Source organism: Hordeum vulgare, chromosome 3H, assembly GCF_904849725.1.
Source record: "Hordeum vulgare subsp. vulgare chromosome 3H, MorexV3_pseudomolecules_assembly, whole genome shotgun sequence".
NCBI classification, from domain to species: Eukaryota; Viridiplantae; Streptophyta; class Magnoliopsida; order Poales; family Poaceae; genus Hordeum; species Hordeum vulgare.
The window spans coordinates 317,909,459-317,926,721 of NC_058520.1; the positions used below are offsets into that span (position 1 = coordinate 317,909,459).

Below are 17,263 nucleotides of genomic sequence, written 5' to 3' on the forward strand. Positions count from 1 at the left end.
AGCATGGCAATGGTAGTAATGGCATCTGGGGAAATGGCCATTTTGCCTAAGATCCCGCTTGGAAGAAGAATGACTCCGTGAAGCTGACGAACCGATGTAGTCGAACGGGTCCTCACAATCCGACACGCTTGCGGAACTCTATCGAGACGAAGGAAACCGGAAACAAGAATCAACATACGATATTCACCACACGATGCACAACACAAAGGATGTATGAACAGCTGAATACATGCAAGTCACGGCAAGTCAATTCACAACAACCAAATACTACACATTAAGTGAAGTTTAATATGCAACAAGTTGCATATTGACGAAACTCCACGTTTAATTATTTAGTTCCATCCCGATTAGGTACTCGGCAATATTAAATGTGGTTAAACATGGCAAGAGGTGAAGCGTAACTAAACTACCTACCTAGGCATTTTAAATGAGGTCAGAAATGACATATAGCACCTCCGAGACGACCTCACATGTTAATTTATAATTCTGTCCAGATCTGAACTAACACATTTAATTAGTTGTTAAACAGCAAAACAAATAGGTTCACGTGATTCTACGCGTCGTTACAAACAATTTACACATAGAGAACATCTCCAACGGAGCTACGGATCAAAAGATACAAGCACCGCAAGATATGATGACATGAATGCAAAATGTGTGCAACGATAGTCACAAGCACTTCAACACATACAACCAGCAAGATAATATGAAACTACACGAGATTCTAAGCAAGTTTCATATAGGACACGATCAAAACGGAGCAACGGTTCAACAACTACGAGCTAAACAAGAAATTCCTACAATCTGCCAAAATCAGCCACATAGCATTTTCTACACCCCACAACTACGAGCTACACAAAACCAATATGCTCAACCAAGGCATGAGACGATAGAGGGCAAGAAGCACTACAACATACAACTAATAACATCTAGCATGGAAGCATGGATCACTAGGAAAAGAAGTCACAAAATGGCTTCTCACACACAGTTTCAGACTTAGTGAAAATGACAGTTTATGAAACTGCAGTTTTCGATCTGAAGGCATATTGACAGTAGCAAAACCATAAGCTCCAGAACTCCAATTGGCATGAAAATTCATAGAATGCTAGAGAATCCTAAAGTCTACAACTAACTCCATTGCATCAACCTCAAAAGAGCTACAGAACACAAGATAAACTCATGCAAAGACAGCAACAAAATATAACAGATTCAGACTTAGAAATATTTCACCATCTCTAAACAACGCTATTTCCTAGCAAGTTGAGAGCAAGCAAACCACACCTAAACATGGATTTCTATTGCAACCAAAATTACCAGGGGCTAGACTAAACATCCAAGGGCAACTCTCTAGTTGACAACTTCTTCAAACGAAGCACAGATTAAATCACACAAAATAGACAAGAGGGCAACATGGCAAAATATCGCGCGAACTAACTTGCTCAAAAGCCAAAACTAACTACACAGTTAAATCCTATGGATTTTTCTACCCCAAAAACATATATAACATGAGGGGTTGTGCAACAATAATATCGCCACACGTATATGTCAGATAATATCCTAAACACGGTATAGCAAACTAGCTACGGAATTCTACAAGCAAAAATACCAACGACTACTCTAAAATGCGTGGCAAAAGGGTTCCTAAAACATGAACATTTTACCTACGGGGTTCGGCCAATACGGACACGCACGAAAAATTAATACGGGACACTAACATATTAAGACAGCACGCAAAACTAGGCATTCGGCGGTTCAAACTACTTCAAACAATTATGCAAGTTGTAAATTTGTGATTTACGCAAAAAGCTACACAAGAACCATATCTAATTCACTGCGATCCGACTTACGGTTAAAAAGATACGGGCATTTGATTATACGTCTAAATCCTTAAATTAACTAAACTGAATTCCTAAAAAAAACTAACGGGCCTAAACTACTAACAGGCCGAAACAGGCATGGCGCGGGATATCAATATTGCAACGGGGGCGAGGGATAACTGGACTCACCATGGGCTTGGGGCGAAGATGGGCCTCACATGGAGGTGGGCCTGGAGGCGGAGGCAGTTGGAGGCTGGCCTCGGGCGGCTGTTGCTCCTGCTGGGCAGGGGCGAGGTTGAGGCCCACGGGGCGAGGCGAAGGGGCAGCTCGAGCGGGCGAACTTCTCGTCATCCTCCTCGTGCTCGTGGTCGAGCAGAGGACAAAGGCAGCGGCAGGAGGCGCCGGTGGGACTCGGGACCGGCGGGGAGGCCGCAGGGCGTCGGTTCCGGCGCGGGGCTGGGTGGATCTCGCATCGACGTCCCCATGACTGCTGGAGGAAGGCGACCTGAGGCGGGGAATAGCTCGGGAGCTCGCCATGGCGGGCTGCGCCAGGAGCTGCGTGCTACGCGCAGTGGCGGAGGACGGCGAGGAGCTGATGGCCGGAGGCGGCGGGCACGACTGCCGGCCGGTCTGGGCAGCGACGCACAGGGGCGGCGCGCATGGGAGCAGCGGCGGCTGTGCCTCGGCTCGGCGGGGCTGCTGCTGTGGGGAGCTCAGGCCAAGATGGGCTCGAGCGGGCCCAACGCGGGCTTTGTGGGCCCGGCGGCTGAAGGCTGAGGGGAGGAGAGAGAGTGAAGTGGGATTAGGGTTAGGGGCACGGATCCCGAGGTGGGAGGAGAGGGGCTGTCTAAAATGCACGGGGGTCTATTTGTAGACAAACGGGGGGCTAGGTTTAGCGAAATTCCGCCCCGGTTTCAACCGCGCGGTCGGATTCGAATAATTCCGAACTCGGGATAGACTAAATGACCGTTTAGAGTGGGTATCCGGAGACGAGAGGGAAAACGGGCGGCCCGGCAACAAGATTTAAAACACCGAAAGACTTCCGACGATAGACCGAATACGGTGCCGCTGCGGTCGATCGTTCGTGTACCAGACGGACTCCGATTGCGACGAAATTCGAGCAGACGGCCTAGCTATATTAAAATAAGACCGCACGTCAAATTCCAACCCACCCTATCAGAGAAAGTTTTACACACACTTTTAAAACAGGGTTTTGACAATACCGCGGGCGCGTGCGTGTGTGGTCGGACTCAGAACGGACAACGACGAGAACCGACAACTACTAACGGATGCAAGTTTGAAAACCGGCGGCAACGGAATGCCGATGCAATGCTGATGATGTGCATGATGCAATGATGATGCGACAAATAAAAATAGACACGCGACGAAAACGGAATAAAGGGGAAATCTTCTAGAATGTCGGTTTCGGGCTGTCACAGAAATTGTCACGGACAGAACAGACCCCGTAACTAAAACTGCATCCCACTATAGCCCATTTTTTTTCTTTTTTTCCCTCTCATGGCGAGGCCGGCTCCGGCCACGGCAAGCCTCGCCCTGGCGCCCCGGCTCACCCCGACGTTGTCCGCCTCGCCCCTACATCGCCCGTTCCAAGCCACGTATGCAGTGCAGGAGCCCTGCGCCACCCGCCCCGACCGCACGCTTCTTGGCGCGCCCGCCCGTCCACGATTTAAGCCCGGCACTGTCTGTCGCCGCACGCGCGTTCCCAGACATGGTTGCGTGAGCTCCCCCACCCCTGCCTCGCTCTTCTTCGGTGCCGCCCCGCCCTGATTCGGGCCGCCGGTGGCCTGCTCCGCCCTGCCCTTGGATGGCCTCGCCTCCGAAGTGGAGGTCGATCCGACTGCAATTTGGACCGGCAACGACAAATTTCCACGTGCATCGGCTTCTTCCGACATGTGGCGATGGATTCCAATGAGTTCTAGGTATATTCCCGCCAGTTCCGCAGCGGCGCATCTGCTCCGACGAGGTTTGACCGGTTTACGAGTTGAACTGCATATTGCCTTTGAAACTGTACATATCAGGTTTTCACGGATAGATTTATCGTGCCCCTTCAATATTTTAAGTGTCGAATAAGTTTTCAGGTGTCTGATAGGCCTCGTTTTTCCGACCGAAATTGTAACTATCTCGGTTTTTTACGGGATTAATCAGTTTACGGGTATGCTAGAGTTGCTTTGAGGGAGGTCGTTCATGGAAGGGACAAAAGCGAATGAACGTTTTGCTGCGCCTGACATGTCAACGCCCATGCATCAAGATTCGTGCAAAAAATCTGACAGCCACTAACGCGTTCACACGAATTAGTAAAAATATGATGTCAATTTTTTATCATCCCGTGCAACTTAACAGCGGAGAGTAAGACATACTATCATGCCGGTGAGCAAGGATAATCTGGTTGGAGGATTAACAAGAGGTGATGATAAGTTCACAGCTCTTTCTGTATGCTAGACAGGGACTGATGCCAGAGGATGTCGACTTCATTTAACTATATACCTAGTGTTACAAGGAAGAGAACGATTGGTGGAATATTTATTGTATTGATTGAGCCTCATGGGCATATATATATATATATATATATATATATATATATATATATATATATATATAGGAGTATAAAAACCAACTTGAAGTACAAGACAAGGTAGGACAAATCCTAGTCCATCTCATATTTCCTAATAATCAATATCCCCCGCAGTCACAGCAGTAACGAGGCAGACGGTGAGACTGGAGAGGAATCCGAAGGTAAGCCGACGGTCATCCCCTCATAATCGTACTCAAGACCTCTTGGATGTGATTAGAAGGGAGAGAATGATTGATGAAATAGTTATTGTATTGCTTGAGCATCATGGGCATATATATAGCATATATATATAGAAGTACAAAGATCAACTTGGAGTACAAGAAAGGTAGGACAAATCCTAATCTATCTCATCTTTCCTAATAATCAATATACTCAACACCTATAATTCAGAAACAACCTGTTTCCTATTAGTTCGCTCAAGATTGTTCATCATGTAGAAAACTCATAGTGATGAAATACAACCCTGATTAAAAAAGCACTATTAGGCGCTCTGGGCGTTGGCCTAGCGCCTCGCTTTGGCCCAGGGCGAAGCGGCCGGCGAGGTCCTTCGGCGAGAAATCAGTCTATCCGACGAGGAAACATGTTTCTCAAAGAAGAAATCAATTTCCCCGACGAGGATTCTACCTCCCCTGTGAGGATTCATCCTAGCCGACGAGGGATTCAGCTACTCCGACGACAAATTGACTGATTCCGGCAAGGGATCAGGCTGCTCCGGCGAGGGATCGAGCTTCTCTGGCAAGGGATAGAGAAAGAGGGAGAGAAGCAGCCTCGTGTAGCAAGGAAGAAAGGACCAGGGGAAGAGGCGGCTTGAGGAGGAAACCTAATTGCGCATGTGGTTTAGTAGGAGGATATGAAGATGGGTCTATGGTTTAATGGGCTAGGCCGGCCCATCTAGCTTATTTCTTTATCTTACAGTAGTAACGCCTAATTTCGCCTAATCGCGTCTAAGCTAGAAAAAGCGCGAGTTGGTGGCCCAACGCATAATTAACACCTAGCGCTTTTTTGAATTTTGAATACAACTCAATAGTTTCAATTAACAACAATATGACAAAGATATAGTCTTTGAGCAGCAGGTGTGTATTCATGGGTGCAATGTTATTCCATACATGAAACCTCCAAATAACAACCACCTGGCTTATGGTTAGTAAAAATATCAGCCAGCAAGGTCCCAAGCAGCAAGTAAATGTTGGTGAATTGCATGTAAACACAAAGAAATACAAATCACTAGTGCGTGGACATCATGTAAAAGCAACATGCTAGCCATTTTGATTTAACCACGGAAGGAGCTTCAAATATTGAGAGGATGAGCACATACTAGTTAGATTAAAAGGGGCGGCTTGTTTTCTTCTTCCCAAAGATCACCTCCCAAACAATCGGTGAGAATGGCCCTTTCTTGTCCAAATGTTCCCTGATGGACTTCTCATCAATGGCAAAGTTCCTCTCCTGGAAGCTCCTCACAAGGTTCTCACCCTCCTCTACCCCCTTCATCTTGCATACAGCATCAACCAAACCCACAAATGTAGCAGCATTCGGTGAATGCCCAGCCTCGAACATCTCCACACAGAAAGCAACCGCCTCATCCAGTCTGTCGCCCTTGCACAGACCCTGTATAATCAACCAGTAACTGAAGGCATTTGGAATGACCCCGTTGCCCTGCATCTTCCTGAAGATCCTGACGGCATCGTCCAACTTGGCTCCTTTGCAGAAGGCCTCGACAACAGCTGTGTAGATGACGACATCTGGGATGGCGCCCTTCTCGCGCATCAGACCGAACAGCTTCATGGCCTCCGGCACCAATCCGTTCTTGCAGAGGCTGTCGAGCATGGCGACGGCGTTAGGTATCAGCCCCGTCTCTTTCATCTTTCGGAAGATCTCGTCCACGTCCTCCGTCTGCGGTGGCTGCCCCGATTCGTGCTCAGGCTGCTGGGCCTCGATGTTGCTTCCCGTGGAGGCACCGGCGTCGCCCAGCTTAAGCTTCTCCATCAGCGACTCCCCGATGGCTTTCTGAGCGCTCCTTTCCGGACCCTGCTGCTGCTGCTTCCCGGCGGCGCGTCGGAGGATGTCACCAGGGAAGGAGCTGGCGGCGGAGGAGTCAGGGGCTCCCCCTGCGCGTCTCGGCGGTGGGGGCAGGGGGTTGTTGTCTGGGTCAGCCCCAAAGTTGAGGGTGCGGAGGAAGGCCTCGTCCTCCTCCTCATCCCGTGCCTCGCGGATCACCCGGCGGCGACGGTCACCGGTGGAGTACGGCCGCCGGATCCCAGATTCTCCACCCAGCAGGAGGAGGCGGCGGAGGCCGCGTGACCTAGCCGGAATTTGCAGGCTCATCTCTCCCTACCTTGTCCCTCTCTTTCTCTGTTTTTTTAGACGACTACCTCCCTTTCTCTGGTGGCGGCGATTCAGGGGAAAACGGAAATGTGGTGTGTGGGTTTATGGACGGACGCTGCGTCGGAGGGTTTCGTTCGGTTTGAAGTACGTCGTCCAATGCCAGGCCCAGGGGGCCAGTTAATTGAAAAAGACTATCACAATTCCGTATTTATAACTTGTGTCATCTTTCAATTTTTTTCAAATAAGTATCAAGATACAGATCGTATTTTGCAAATCCTGTATTTCTACGTATAGATGCTCTTTCTGACACACATGAGCCACCGGTCAGTCTCTTATACGAAAAACCGGCCCGGCCCGCTTCGATTCGGGAAAAACCGACTTTCTCTCTCCAGCTGGACCGGACAGGCAAAAAAAAACCTTCTTCTCCTCCACACCTAGCCCACCCTGCTCTCCTCTAGGCCGCCCCGCCCCGCCCATCTCCGACCTGCAGACGGCGGTCGACGAGCTCGCCGCGCTGGTCCGCTCCGGCCTCCGCCTTCCGCCGCGACGCGCAGGGACAGCCGGGGTCCGGCCGCGTCATGGCCTGCCTCGCTGCCCGCCGGCGCCCGCGCGGCGGACCTCGTCGCCCACGGCCGCCGCGCAGAGCCCGCAGAACGTGCCCGTGCACGCAGTCGTAGCACCCGGACGACAGAAGAAGCGCTCCAACCAGCAGCTCCAGCCAATGGAGCTCGCGCCGCCGTTTCAGGCCCGGCGGCGTCGGTCTGCTGTTCCCGGACTTGCGGGTGACGATCCACTCGTTGGCGGCCGTGGGAAACTGTGAGGACACAAGGATACCATCCAAGATAAGATAGATACCTCAGGGGCCATGTAGCCAAGGGTGCCTGTTTCGCCTGTCATGTCGCTGGGGTTTGCAGCCTCATGGCGAGCAACACCAAAGTCGGCTATTTTGACAGTTCTTGTTTTGTCAAGAAGCATGTTTTCAGTCTTCACGTCACGGTGCACGATTTTCTTCAAGTGAAAATAGCTTAATCTGTCAAAAATTTAAAGGTCAGCATTCCTCAAATCAGTGAGAACTTTGGGGGCTACAGGGAGCCAAAGACTGAACAACAAGACTGATGAGAATGCAGTGCCTACTTATCCCCTGGCAAGGTCGAGAGCTATCTGCACCACAACTTTGAAAGCCAACTTCCTTCTCCTGTTCTTTATCAGAAATGTTTTCAGTGCACCTCCAGCAAGGTACTCCACAATGACACAGCAGACATTACTTGGCATGCCAATATTTCCATCTTCTGTCTGAATATTCAGATCCCCAGCACCCATTATAGCCCCTATAAACTGTACAGGAAAATTGAAGCTGTTGTTAGGACAGACTGTCATGTTTAATATGGTAAAAATCGATACTTGTGAAGTACTCCCTCCGTCCTAAAATTCTTGTCTTAAATTTACTAAAAATGAATGTATCTAAATACTAAAGCATGACTAGATACTTTCATATCTAAACAAATCTAATACAAGAATTTTGGTACGGAGTATATTAATACTTGAAACAAATGGATCTAGGTTTAAATAATGTCATAACCGAAAGAATGTACTAGATAGGCTTGCTAAGATACGGCCAACTATTAGATGGTTTAATCCGATTATGATATGGCAAGCCGCAGCTCCCCTGGTTCCATTATAACAGCATTTGATATATGTGAACACTTCATCTTTTGCTACTGAGAACTAATATTTCGTCTAAGCAGACAATGTATCACAGCTTCTATTCTAGTGGCTTACACAGAACTTACCGAAAACTTCTTAACTTGTTAGAGGCCTGACTAAGCAAGCTAATGTTTATACAGCGACAGTTAACAACTTTAGCGCTTGTATTGCATTTAGACCGCAGGTATCGGTCATCAGTCCCAACACTGAAGATACATTTCATTTTTATCATCCTTTTTTCAAGAATCGATAAATGCAACAAATGATGCATGTCAACAAGCAGAACAGATTAACCAAATAGAATTGAAGAAAGCGCAATAACATGTCAAACCAAACAGTACCTTAGTTACATTTGGATGATCAAGCTTATGCCAGACGGAGACTTCTTGTGAAAAAGCTGCTCTTATTGATGTTATTTCTTGCTCTGACCTGTCCGGGAACAGCAGACCGACGCCGCCGGGCCTGAAACGGCGTCGCGAGCTCCATTGGCTGGAGCTGCTGGTCGGAGCGCTTCTTCTGTCGTCCGGGTGCTACGACTGCGTGCACGGGCACGGGCACGGTCTGCGGGCTCTGCGCGGCGGCCGTGGGCGACGAGGTCCGCCGCGCGGGCGCCGGCGGGCAGCGAGGCGGCGACGAGCAGCGCGGCGGCGGCGAGGCAGGCCAAGACGCGGTCGGACCCCCGGCTGTCCCTGCGCGACGCGGCGGAAGGCGGAGGCCAGGCCGACGAGGCCGGAGCGGACCAGCGCGGCGAGCTCGTCGACCGCCGGCTGCAGGTCAGAGATGGGCGGGGCGGGGCGGCCGAGAGGAGAGCAGGGTGGGCTAGGTGTGGAGGAGAAGAAGGTTTTTTTTTTTTGCCTGTCCGGTCCGGTCCAGCTGGAGAGAGAGAGTCGATTTTTCCCGGATCGAAGCGGTCCGAGCCGGTTTTCCGTGTAAGAGACTGACCCGTGGGTCATGTGTGTCAGAAAGAGCATCTATACGTAGAAATACAGGATCTGCAAAATACGGCATGTATCTTGGTATGTATTTAGAAAAAAATTTGAAAGATGGCATCAACTTGTGAATACGGCCTGAATTGTGGTAGTCTTCTGCAATTAACTCCCAAGGGCATGTCCAAGGCCGTGTCGCGCATTCCGTCGATATTAAAAAATAAACACTCCTCTATCAACTATGCAATGATACGCGAACTTCGAATATTTATTTTTTTCATATACTTAAAAATGCAGCCACACTATTTCATCTTTTCGAGCGCATACCTCGTAGTTGTCCGATCGTGCGGACCGATCTCTGATTCCACACGCATGCATTTATTTAAGACTTTAAAAAAAATTCAAAATTCATAACTTTTGACTCTAGCATCAAATTTCAAATCCGTTTTTATCATTGTGTTTATCACGATGAGTACTTTAAAACTAGATCTCATATGGATAGGTTCCGACACAACTTTTGTTGATCAACTTTGGGGTGATATTGAGACAACTTTAGTGTAATAAAAGCAAATTCTTAGTAGTGTGTGTAGTATGATGTATATTAACGAAAATTCCTTCAAAGTTATCTACCATGACTAGAAGGTTAACTAATTTAACCCTTTAGCAACCACATGCGCTATTTTTCAACCTGAAATGGTTAAATTATGCGTTATTTCCAAGCTGAAAGGATTAAATTATGCGTTGGATGTGCATGCTCAGCTCCTTATGCGTTGGATGTGCATTAATTCCTGTACGAAAAAATCAAAAAGTTAAACCATGTGTCGGAATTATCATATGTTTTCATCGTTGGGTTCATCATCACGAACTCTTGAAAACGAGATCACATATGAATATGTTTGAAGAATTTTTTTTTTCAAAAGCAACTTTGATGCTAGATGAGATAACCTTAGTGCTAAACAAAAGCAACTTTAATGCTAGATGAATTGCATCGTGTGTATACGTATGAGTTGCTTGTTGAATGCATTGAAGTTACACAAAAACACACTAAAAGTTAACTTTTTTGTGATACTCGAATGCAATTGTGGCAACTATTTACGAATAGCAGGCAACTCAGCATCAATGGTAGGCAAGTGAACATCAACCGTAGCCAATTGATCATCAATAATAAGCAACTGAGTATCAAAATTGAGCAATTTCACACTATTTGTCAGCAACTAAGCATCAACCATAGGCAACTGGTCATCATTCATAGGCAACTAGGCATCAATGTTTGGCAATTTCATACTTTTTGTAGGCAACTAAGCATCAACTGCGTGCAATTACTTGTACGTAGCACTAAATGTGTCTTATGTTTTGTGTGTTTTTTCTTTTTTACAAAAATCAACCAAATAAGTAGTCCAACTAGGCCAAAAAATAAGTTGCTTTCCTATAACACTTAAGTTGCCTCAATATCATCTAAAGTTGCCCAAAAAAGCTTGTCGAAACCTATCATATTGTATGTACTTTTGAAGAACTCATCGCAAGAAATCCAATAGTGAAAACGAATCTAAATTCCGACACTCGAATCAAAAGTTATGACATTTAAAAAAAATTGGAAACCTAAATAAATGCACGTGCTCTTGTTTTGGCTATCACGTACGCGTGGGGGCTCCTTTTGAGAATGCGCCCGCGACAACGAACGAGCGCACTAGCGCTCGCTAGCCGTGTCCTTACTTTTGGACGTGGTTAGCGAGCGCATCGGCGCTCGTTCTCGATAGCGAGCGCACCTTTCATAAGGATCTCCACAGTGGGGTATCATAGCTAGTATCATATGCTAATGTGGAAAATAACTAAAGAAGAGAGAGATGGTTAGAGTAACATAGGTAGATAGTGTATCATGTCAAATGATATGGTACTATTTGTCATGCATGTCAATAAATGAGATCACCTATGATACTATTTTATAATATTATGCACTATGGAGGAAGTATCATACAATAGTATCATATGCATCATACTACTATATGTTACTCCCGAATATGAGTAGCCTAAAGGTAACACCACCCACGTTCTTCGTGAGGACGGTCAAAAAGCAAACCACGTGTATTTATTGGCATTTCAAAAAATTCAAAAAGTCTTAACTTTTGATTCGAGTGTCTGAATTTAGATCCGTTTTCACTATTGGGTTTCTCGCGACAAGTTCTTCAAAACAAGATCTCATATGAATAGGTTTTTCCGAACTTTTTTCCGAGCAATTTTGTGTGCTATAGAGGCAACTTTAGTGCTATATGCAAGCAACTCCTTTCCCCCACTACCTATCTGCCGTGGAATTCTTCGAAATAGGTTACCACGACTAAGAGTTGACAAGATTCACCTCTAAAAGCTTTATATATTAGTCAATGATGATCAGTTGCCTATGATTAATGCTCAGTTGCCTACAAATACTGTGAAATTGCTCAATTTTGATGCTCAGTTGCCTATTATTGAAGGTTAATTGTCTACGGTTGATGTTTAGTTGCCTATCATTGATGCCTAGTTGCCTGCTATTCGTGAACAGTTTCCATAATTGCACTCGAGTATAACGAAAAAGTCAGCGACTTTTAGTGTGTTTTTTCGCAACTCCGGTGCATTCAACAAGCAACTCATGCATATACACACGATGCAATTTATCTAGCATCAAAGGTTCTTCTGTTTAGCACTAAAGTTGCCTCATCTAGCATCGAAGTTGCCTCTAAAAAATTCTTTAAAACATATTCATATGGGATCTTGTTTTGAAGAGTTCATCACGAGGAACCCAACGATGAAAACATATCATAATTCTGACACACGGTTTGATAGTTATAGCTTTTTGAAATTTTTTTCATACAGGAGTTAATGCACATCCAACGCATGTGGAGCCGAGCATGCACATCCGACACATAATTTAACCATTTTAGTTTGTAAATATCTCACGACATTTCCATGTGGTTGCTAAAAAGTGAAGTTAGTTAACCTTCTAGTCCTCATAAACAACTTTGAATGAATTTTTGTTGATAGGCGATCATGCTACGCACACTAATAAGAAGTTGCTTTTTTAGCACTAAAGTTGTCTCAATATCACCCAAAGTTCCTCAAAAAAAATTTGTCGGAACCTATTCAAATGGGATCGAGTTTTGAAGTACGCATCGCGACAAACATAATCGTGAAAATTGATTTGAAATTCGATGCTAGAGTCAAAAGTTATGGATTTTAGAAAAATTTGAAGCCCCAAATAAATTTGTCTACCACGTGAGCGCTACTAGATTGGTCGGTTGGTCATGATATGGGTGCGCTCGGGGCAGTTAAAAAGTGCAGCTGCACTTTTAAGTATTTGGGTTTATTTTTAGAAGAACAAGGATGATCCCCCGTTTCCATTGCGCGAATGAAACAAAAATAGTCGTTCATACACCAACTCACTAAGAGGGGCAATTTAAATTAACAAACAAAAAGTTAAGAACAAAATCAAATAGACTTTTTACATGAGCCACACACACATATTGGTAAAGCAATGGAGCTAAATTTACTGCTTGCAAGAGATTTCCAAAGAATTTTTTCTTTGTCTTCAGGGGTGCCGCCGCGGGTGCTGAGGAGACCAGCAAGCGACGAGTGTCAACACCGGACTGGTTGCAGCAATCTTGTCACTGGATTCCCTTTTCTTCATAGGCGAGAGGAAGCCCCCCACTTCATCATAGATCTTGATCTTACCTCACGGATCAAATGCCAGCCCGTCCTTTGCAGCAAGACTTGAATTCTGTCATTGTAGCCATCAGCAATTTCCATAGGAATCTTGCTAGATGCACTCAGAAGGCCAAGAGTTTCTCCTTGTACTGATGTGGGGACAGGATAGCCCAGATTTGGATGGTTTTCAAAATCAAGCTCAATACATGATTAATGGACACACAAGTGGTGTTCTTGAAAATCATATAATTTTTATATTTCCAAAGACACTAGACTACAACAAGCTAATTGTATCTAAAGCAGAGTTCTTATTATTGGAGACCAAGAGTCTAGCTACAGACTCAAAATCTTCCCCAATATGTATATTAAAGTGACCTTTAATAAAAGGCCACACATTTTTAGCCACTACATAACCAAACAATAGATGATTAGTGGATTCTCATTGAGAGCAAAACAAAATACAAGAGGTTTTATAATGTGTTTTTCCTTGGGTTATCCCTAGTCATTACTTTATTATGTAAAAGTGGCGACATGAAAAACATGTATTTGGGGGGGGGGGGGGGGGTCATAAGTTTCCACACTCCTGCCACAATCATAGGTTGAATCCCCATAAAATTAATCACGTGGTACAATGAGCTTGGAGTGTACCACCCTTTGGTTTCAAACTGCCAAACAAGGGTGGCAGGGGTAGAGGAAAACTCAATGCTCCCAACTATCTCCACTAGCTGGTACCACTGATCCATAAGTTCGTCATCAAAATTTCTTCTAAAAGAAAGTTTCAGTTGGTGGACATCCCAGACCTCATTAGTACACCTAGTTTACTCATTGCAGATAGAGTAGACATGCCAAGACTGCACTGCCAGGGGAGAAGTACCAAACGAAATATCTTCCCAAAATCTAATCTTGTCACCTACTCCAATTTTCCATCTATAGCAAGATTTTAGAGCTTGTACAATTGATCTAATACCTTCCCAAAATCTAGAAGTTTTCTGGTTAGGGTTGGGAGCAAAGCGGTTAGGTCTCCTAGCCATGTACTTGTGGTCAATAATCATATTCCAAGGTTTTCATTCCCCGTCATAGTATATCTTGATCCAAGATCCCAAAGGGCACAAATTAATTTCCTGTAGGTTGGGAATTTCCAATGCTCTAAATCGCTTTTTCATAGAATCCATTCCCCAATTGGCCAAGTGAAGTTTCATGCGTCCTTCAAAGTCATTCCGCACATAGTTATCCATGTGTGAGTTGATCATCTCTACAACCTATTTGGGGAATTTGAAGAAAGATAGTAAGTAGATGAGGATGTTGGCAAGGCATGCTTGTGTGAGGACAAGCATGACTTTATATGAGAGGAGCTGCCCTCTCCACCCAGCAATCCTTTTTAGAAAATTGTCTAGAATAGGTTGTATATCTTTGCTTCTCAATTTGTCATGATGGAGAGGGATGCCCACATATTTAATGGGGAAGCTACCACCACTACAAGCTAAGACAGGGATGAAGTTTTGAAACTCAAGGCCATCAATATTGATAGGGATGAGTTCACACTTAGAATAGTTGATTCTCATGCGAGACACTTGCTCAAAACAAGTCATGGCTATTTAGAGATTATGGTCATGTGAAGGGTTATTGTATAAAAACAAGATGGTACCATATGCATATAGGAGGCACATGACCCCTAGAGCAAACCCCAGTATAAAGACCAACAATCAAGTTCTCATCACCAGCCTTGGCTAGCATTTAGTAAGGACATCTACTATTATATTATAGAAGAGTGGAGAAATGGGGTCGCCTTGCCTAAGCCCTTTACGAGTGAGAAAGAAATTCCTCTCTACCTTAATTAAGTTGGACAACGGAACCACCATAGGTAAGGTGTTGAATCTAGAGTAACCACTTATCTAAAAAAACTTAATTTTAAAAGATTAATCGGGAAATCTAGGTCAACCTTATCAATTTTTTTCTCATAGTCTAGCTTGAGAACTAGGCCTTGGCCTTTACAAGAATGGACTAAATGCAGAACCTCATGAGCAGTACCTACACTTTCTAGTATATACCCGCCTTTAAGGAAAGCACATTGATTATTAGCATTCAATCTCTACAAGACATTAGAGAGTCTATTGGTAAGAACTTTGGAAAAAAACTTAAAGCTATATTTAATCAAACTACTCAGTCTGAATTTCTTCACTTAAGTAGCTTTGGCTTCTTTAGGGATGAGAGAGAGCATAGAAAAGTTAAGCATATATATATATATATATATATATATATATATATATATATATATATATATATATCCCCTTTATGAAAATCTTCAAACATAGAATCGAATCAGGTTTAATCAATTCCTAGAAATGTTGGTACAAAAGGAAGGGAATACCATCAGGGCCAGAGGGCATCTGGGTAAGAACTAAAAACAACTTTTAAAATTTCTTATTGTGAAAAAGTTACTTCTAACAAGTCATTCTCAGAATGAGAAACTTTTTTTGCGGCATAGAAAAAGTCAGTTCTAAGACTAAAACCATTATTCTCTTCTTTCTTAAAGAGATCCTTACAAAATTCACTAGCTATGTTCAGCGTGTATTTGATGTGAGTAACAGGGTCATCAAGGGAGTGAATGAGGGTTTTCCTCCTTTGAGTAGCAACTTCATGTAAGTATGCAATATTCATATCTCCCTCCTTAATATATTTATATTTAGAGCTCTGTTTATCTTTGATTTCCTCCTGGAGCCACATTTTCTAGAGTTCAACATCAATGAATTTTCTTCTTGCAAACTCAACTTCAGAAAGATGAGAGGACTATGATTTGATGTCTAGGGTGTCAAAAAATTCAAGAACATTCTTTTGGTATCTCCTAAGGCAGGCCTCTTCATTGGAGCTCCATCCTATACTTTTCCTAAGTTCCCTAATTTTTACTTGCCAGTTATCCAATGCACAGCTCGTGGGTTCTCGATAAATTTCCCGAACAAAATCAGAGAAATCTTCCCTCAAGAGCCATGACATTTCGAACTTATAATTATTTTTTCTAGGTAGGTGGTTCACGAGAGTCCCAAAGAATATTTGTGTGATCACTACCACATCTAGGCAGTGTTTTACATCTGGACAGGGGTGCAAACTTATCCGTGCCAGTGTCATAGAAAAGCCTATCTATGGTGGACATGATGAGATCTACATGATTATTAGCTTGAGTATTTTTTCTACTAGAAAGTTTGATTTCTAAAAAACTCCAGATCTCAATCAAAGCATTAAAGTTAACACACCAATTGTGATTGATTAGTGCATTACTTTTATCTCTAGCATTCCTAACAAGGTTGAAATCTCCCCTGGTAAGAGTAGGGGTGTCAACATCTACAAGAAAGTTATGGAGTTCAGAGATAAAAGCATCTTTGCCTTCATCACAGGGGGGGCCATAAACAGTAATAACTCTAAAAGTATGACCATTAGACTTCATATCAAAAAATAACTAATAAAAAATGTACATGAGACCAGGAAATAACATAAAAAATATCCACGTCTACTCCCATCAGGATGCCTCCAGCACAGCCTTTAGATGGTAAGTAGTGCCAAGAAAATTATCTCACTCCAATAAGGGATTTTAAGTAAGAGGTAGAAGAATCCTCATTTTTGGTTTCTTGAAAACCCAAAATAGTAGCATGGGTTTTAAGAATAGTGACAATGATCACAGGTTTTCTCCCGTAGGCAAAAATCCCCTTAACATTCTGGAAAAAACATTCATGGGGGAGCCCTAGTCCTGGGGTGCTTGTCCCTCCATGTTTACAAACTAGAGAGCATAATCCCGCATTAGGGCTTGCGGGGTAGGTCAGAAAAGGTATCACTAGTGGCGCTACATGGTGATTTAGACCCTAGAGAAGAATCGACAGTTTTGTCTTGGGTCATATTAGCAACACTTTTGGGTAAATTTTGACTATCTTTTTGGGGTTCAACGTCTATAACAATTCCAGTAGCAATAGAAATAAATGTGGGGTTTTTGTAAAGAGAGAAGGGCAAACGTTTCTTACCATGTTCATTTGGAACCTCAAGATTCTACACCCCCTTGAATTGTTGTGCCTTCTCCATGATGGATCTCTTGTAACTAGCTATCCTTGTGCTCATACTCTCAAAAATATTTAAGTGAAGCATTAGAGTACAATTATTTCCCAAAAATCTGAACACCGCCCTGCTCTAAAAGATGTAAGTGAAGCACTAGAGCAACTGCCTAGCTCAAAAGATATAAGTGA

At 44.3% G+C, this 17,263-nt stretch overlaps 1 protein-coding gene and 1 long non-coding RNA gene across 2 annotated transcripts; both read right to left on the reverse strand.

The window, feature by feature from the left end:
• Positions 1 to 5,466: 5,466 nt before the first annotated feature.
• LOC123443731 (pentatricopeptide repeat-containing protein At4g38150-like) lies at positions 5,467 to 6,841 on the reverse strand. The gene has a single exon (XM_045120244.1). It carries the CDS (start codon positions 6,730 to 6,732, stop codon positions 5,734 to 5,736), a length of 999 nt encoding a protein of 332 aa, XP_044976179.1. The 5' UTR covers positions 6,733 to 6,841; the 3' UTR covers positions 5,467 to 5,733.
• Positions 6,842 to 7,366: 525 nt separating this feature from the next.
• Positions 7,367 to 8,886, reverse strand: LOC123443732. The gene is made up of 3 exons (XR_006630803.1): positions 8,778 to 8,886; positions 7,867 to 8,067; positions 7,367 to 7,762 (listed from the first exon to the last, which is right to left on the reverse strand). It is a non-coding gene; the product is annotated as an uncharacterized LOC123443732 (long non-coding RNA).
• Between the last annotated feature and the right edge of the window lie 8,377 nt (positions 8,887 to 17,263).

Coding starts and splice junctions, on each gene's coding strand:
- LOC123443731 (XM_045120244.1), bottom strand. CDS start 6,732: ATGAGCCTGCAAATTCCGGCTAGGTCACGCGGCCTCCGCCGCCTCCTC.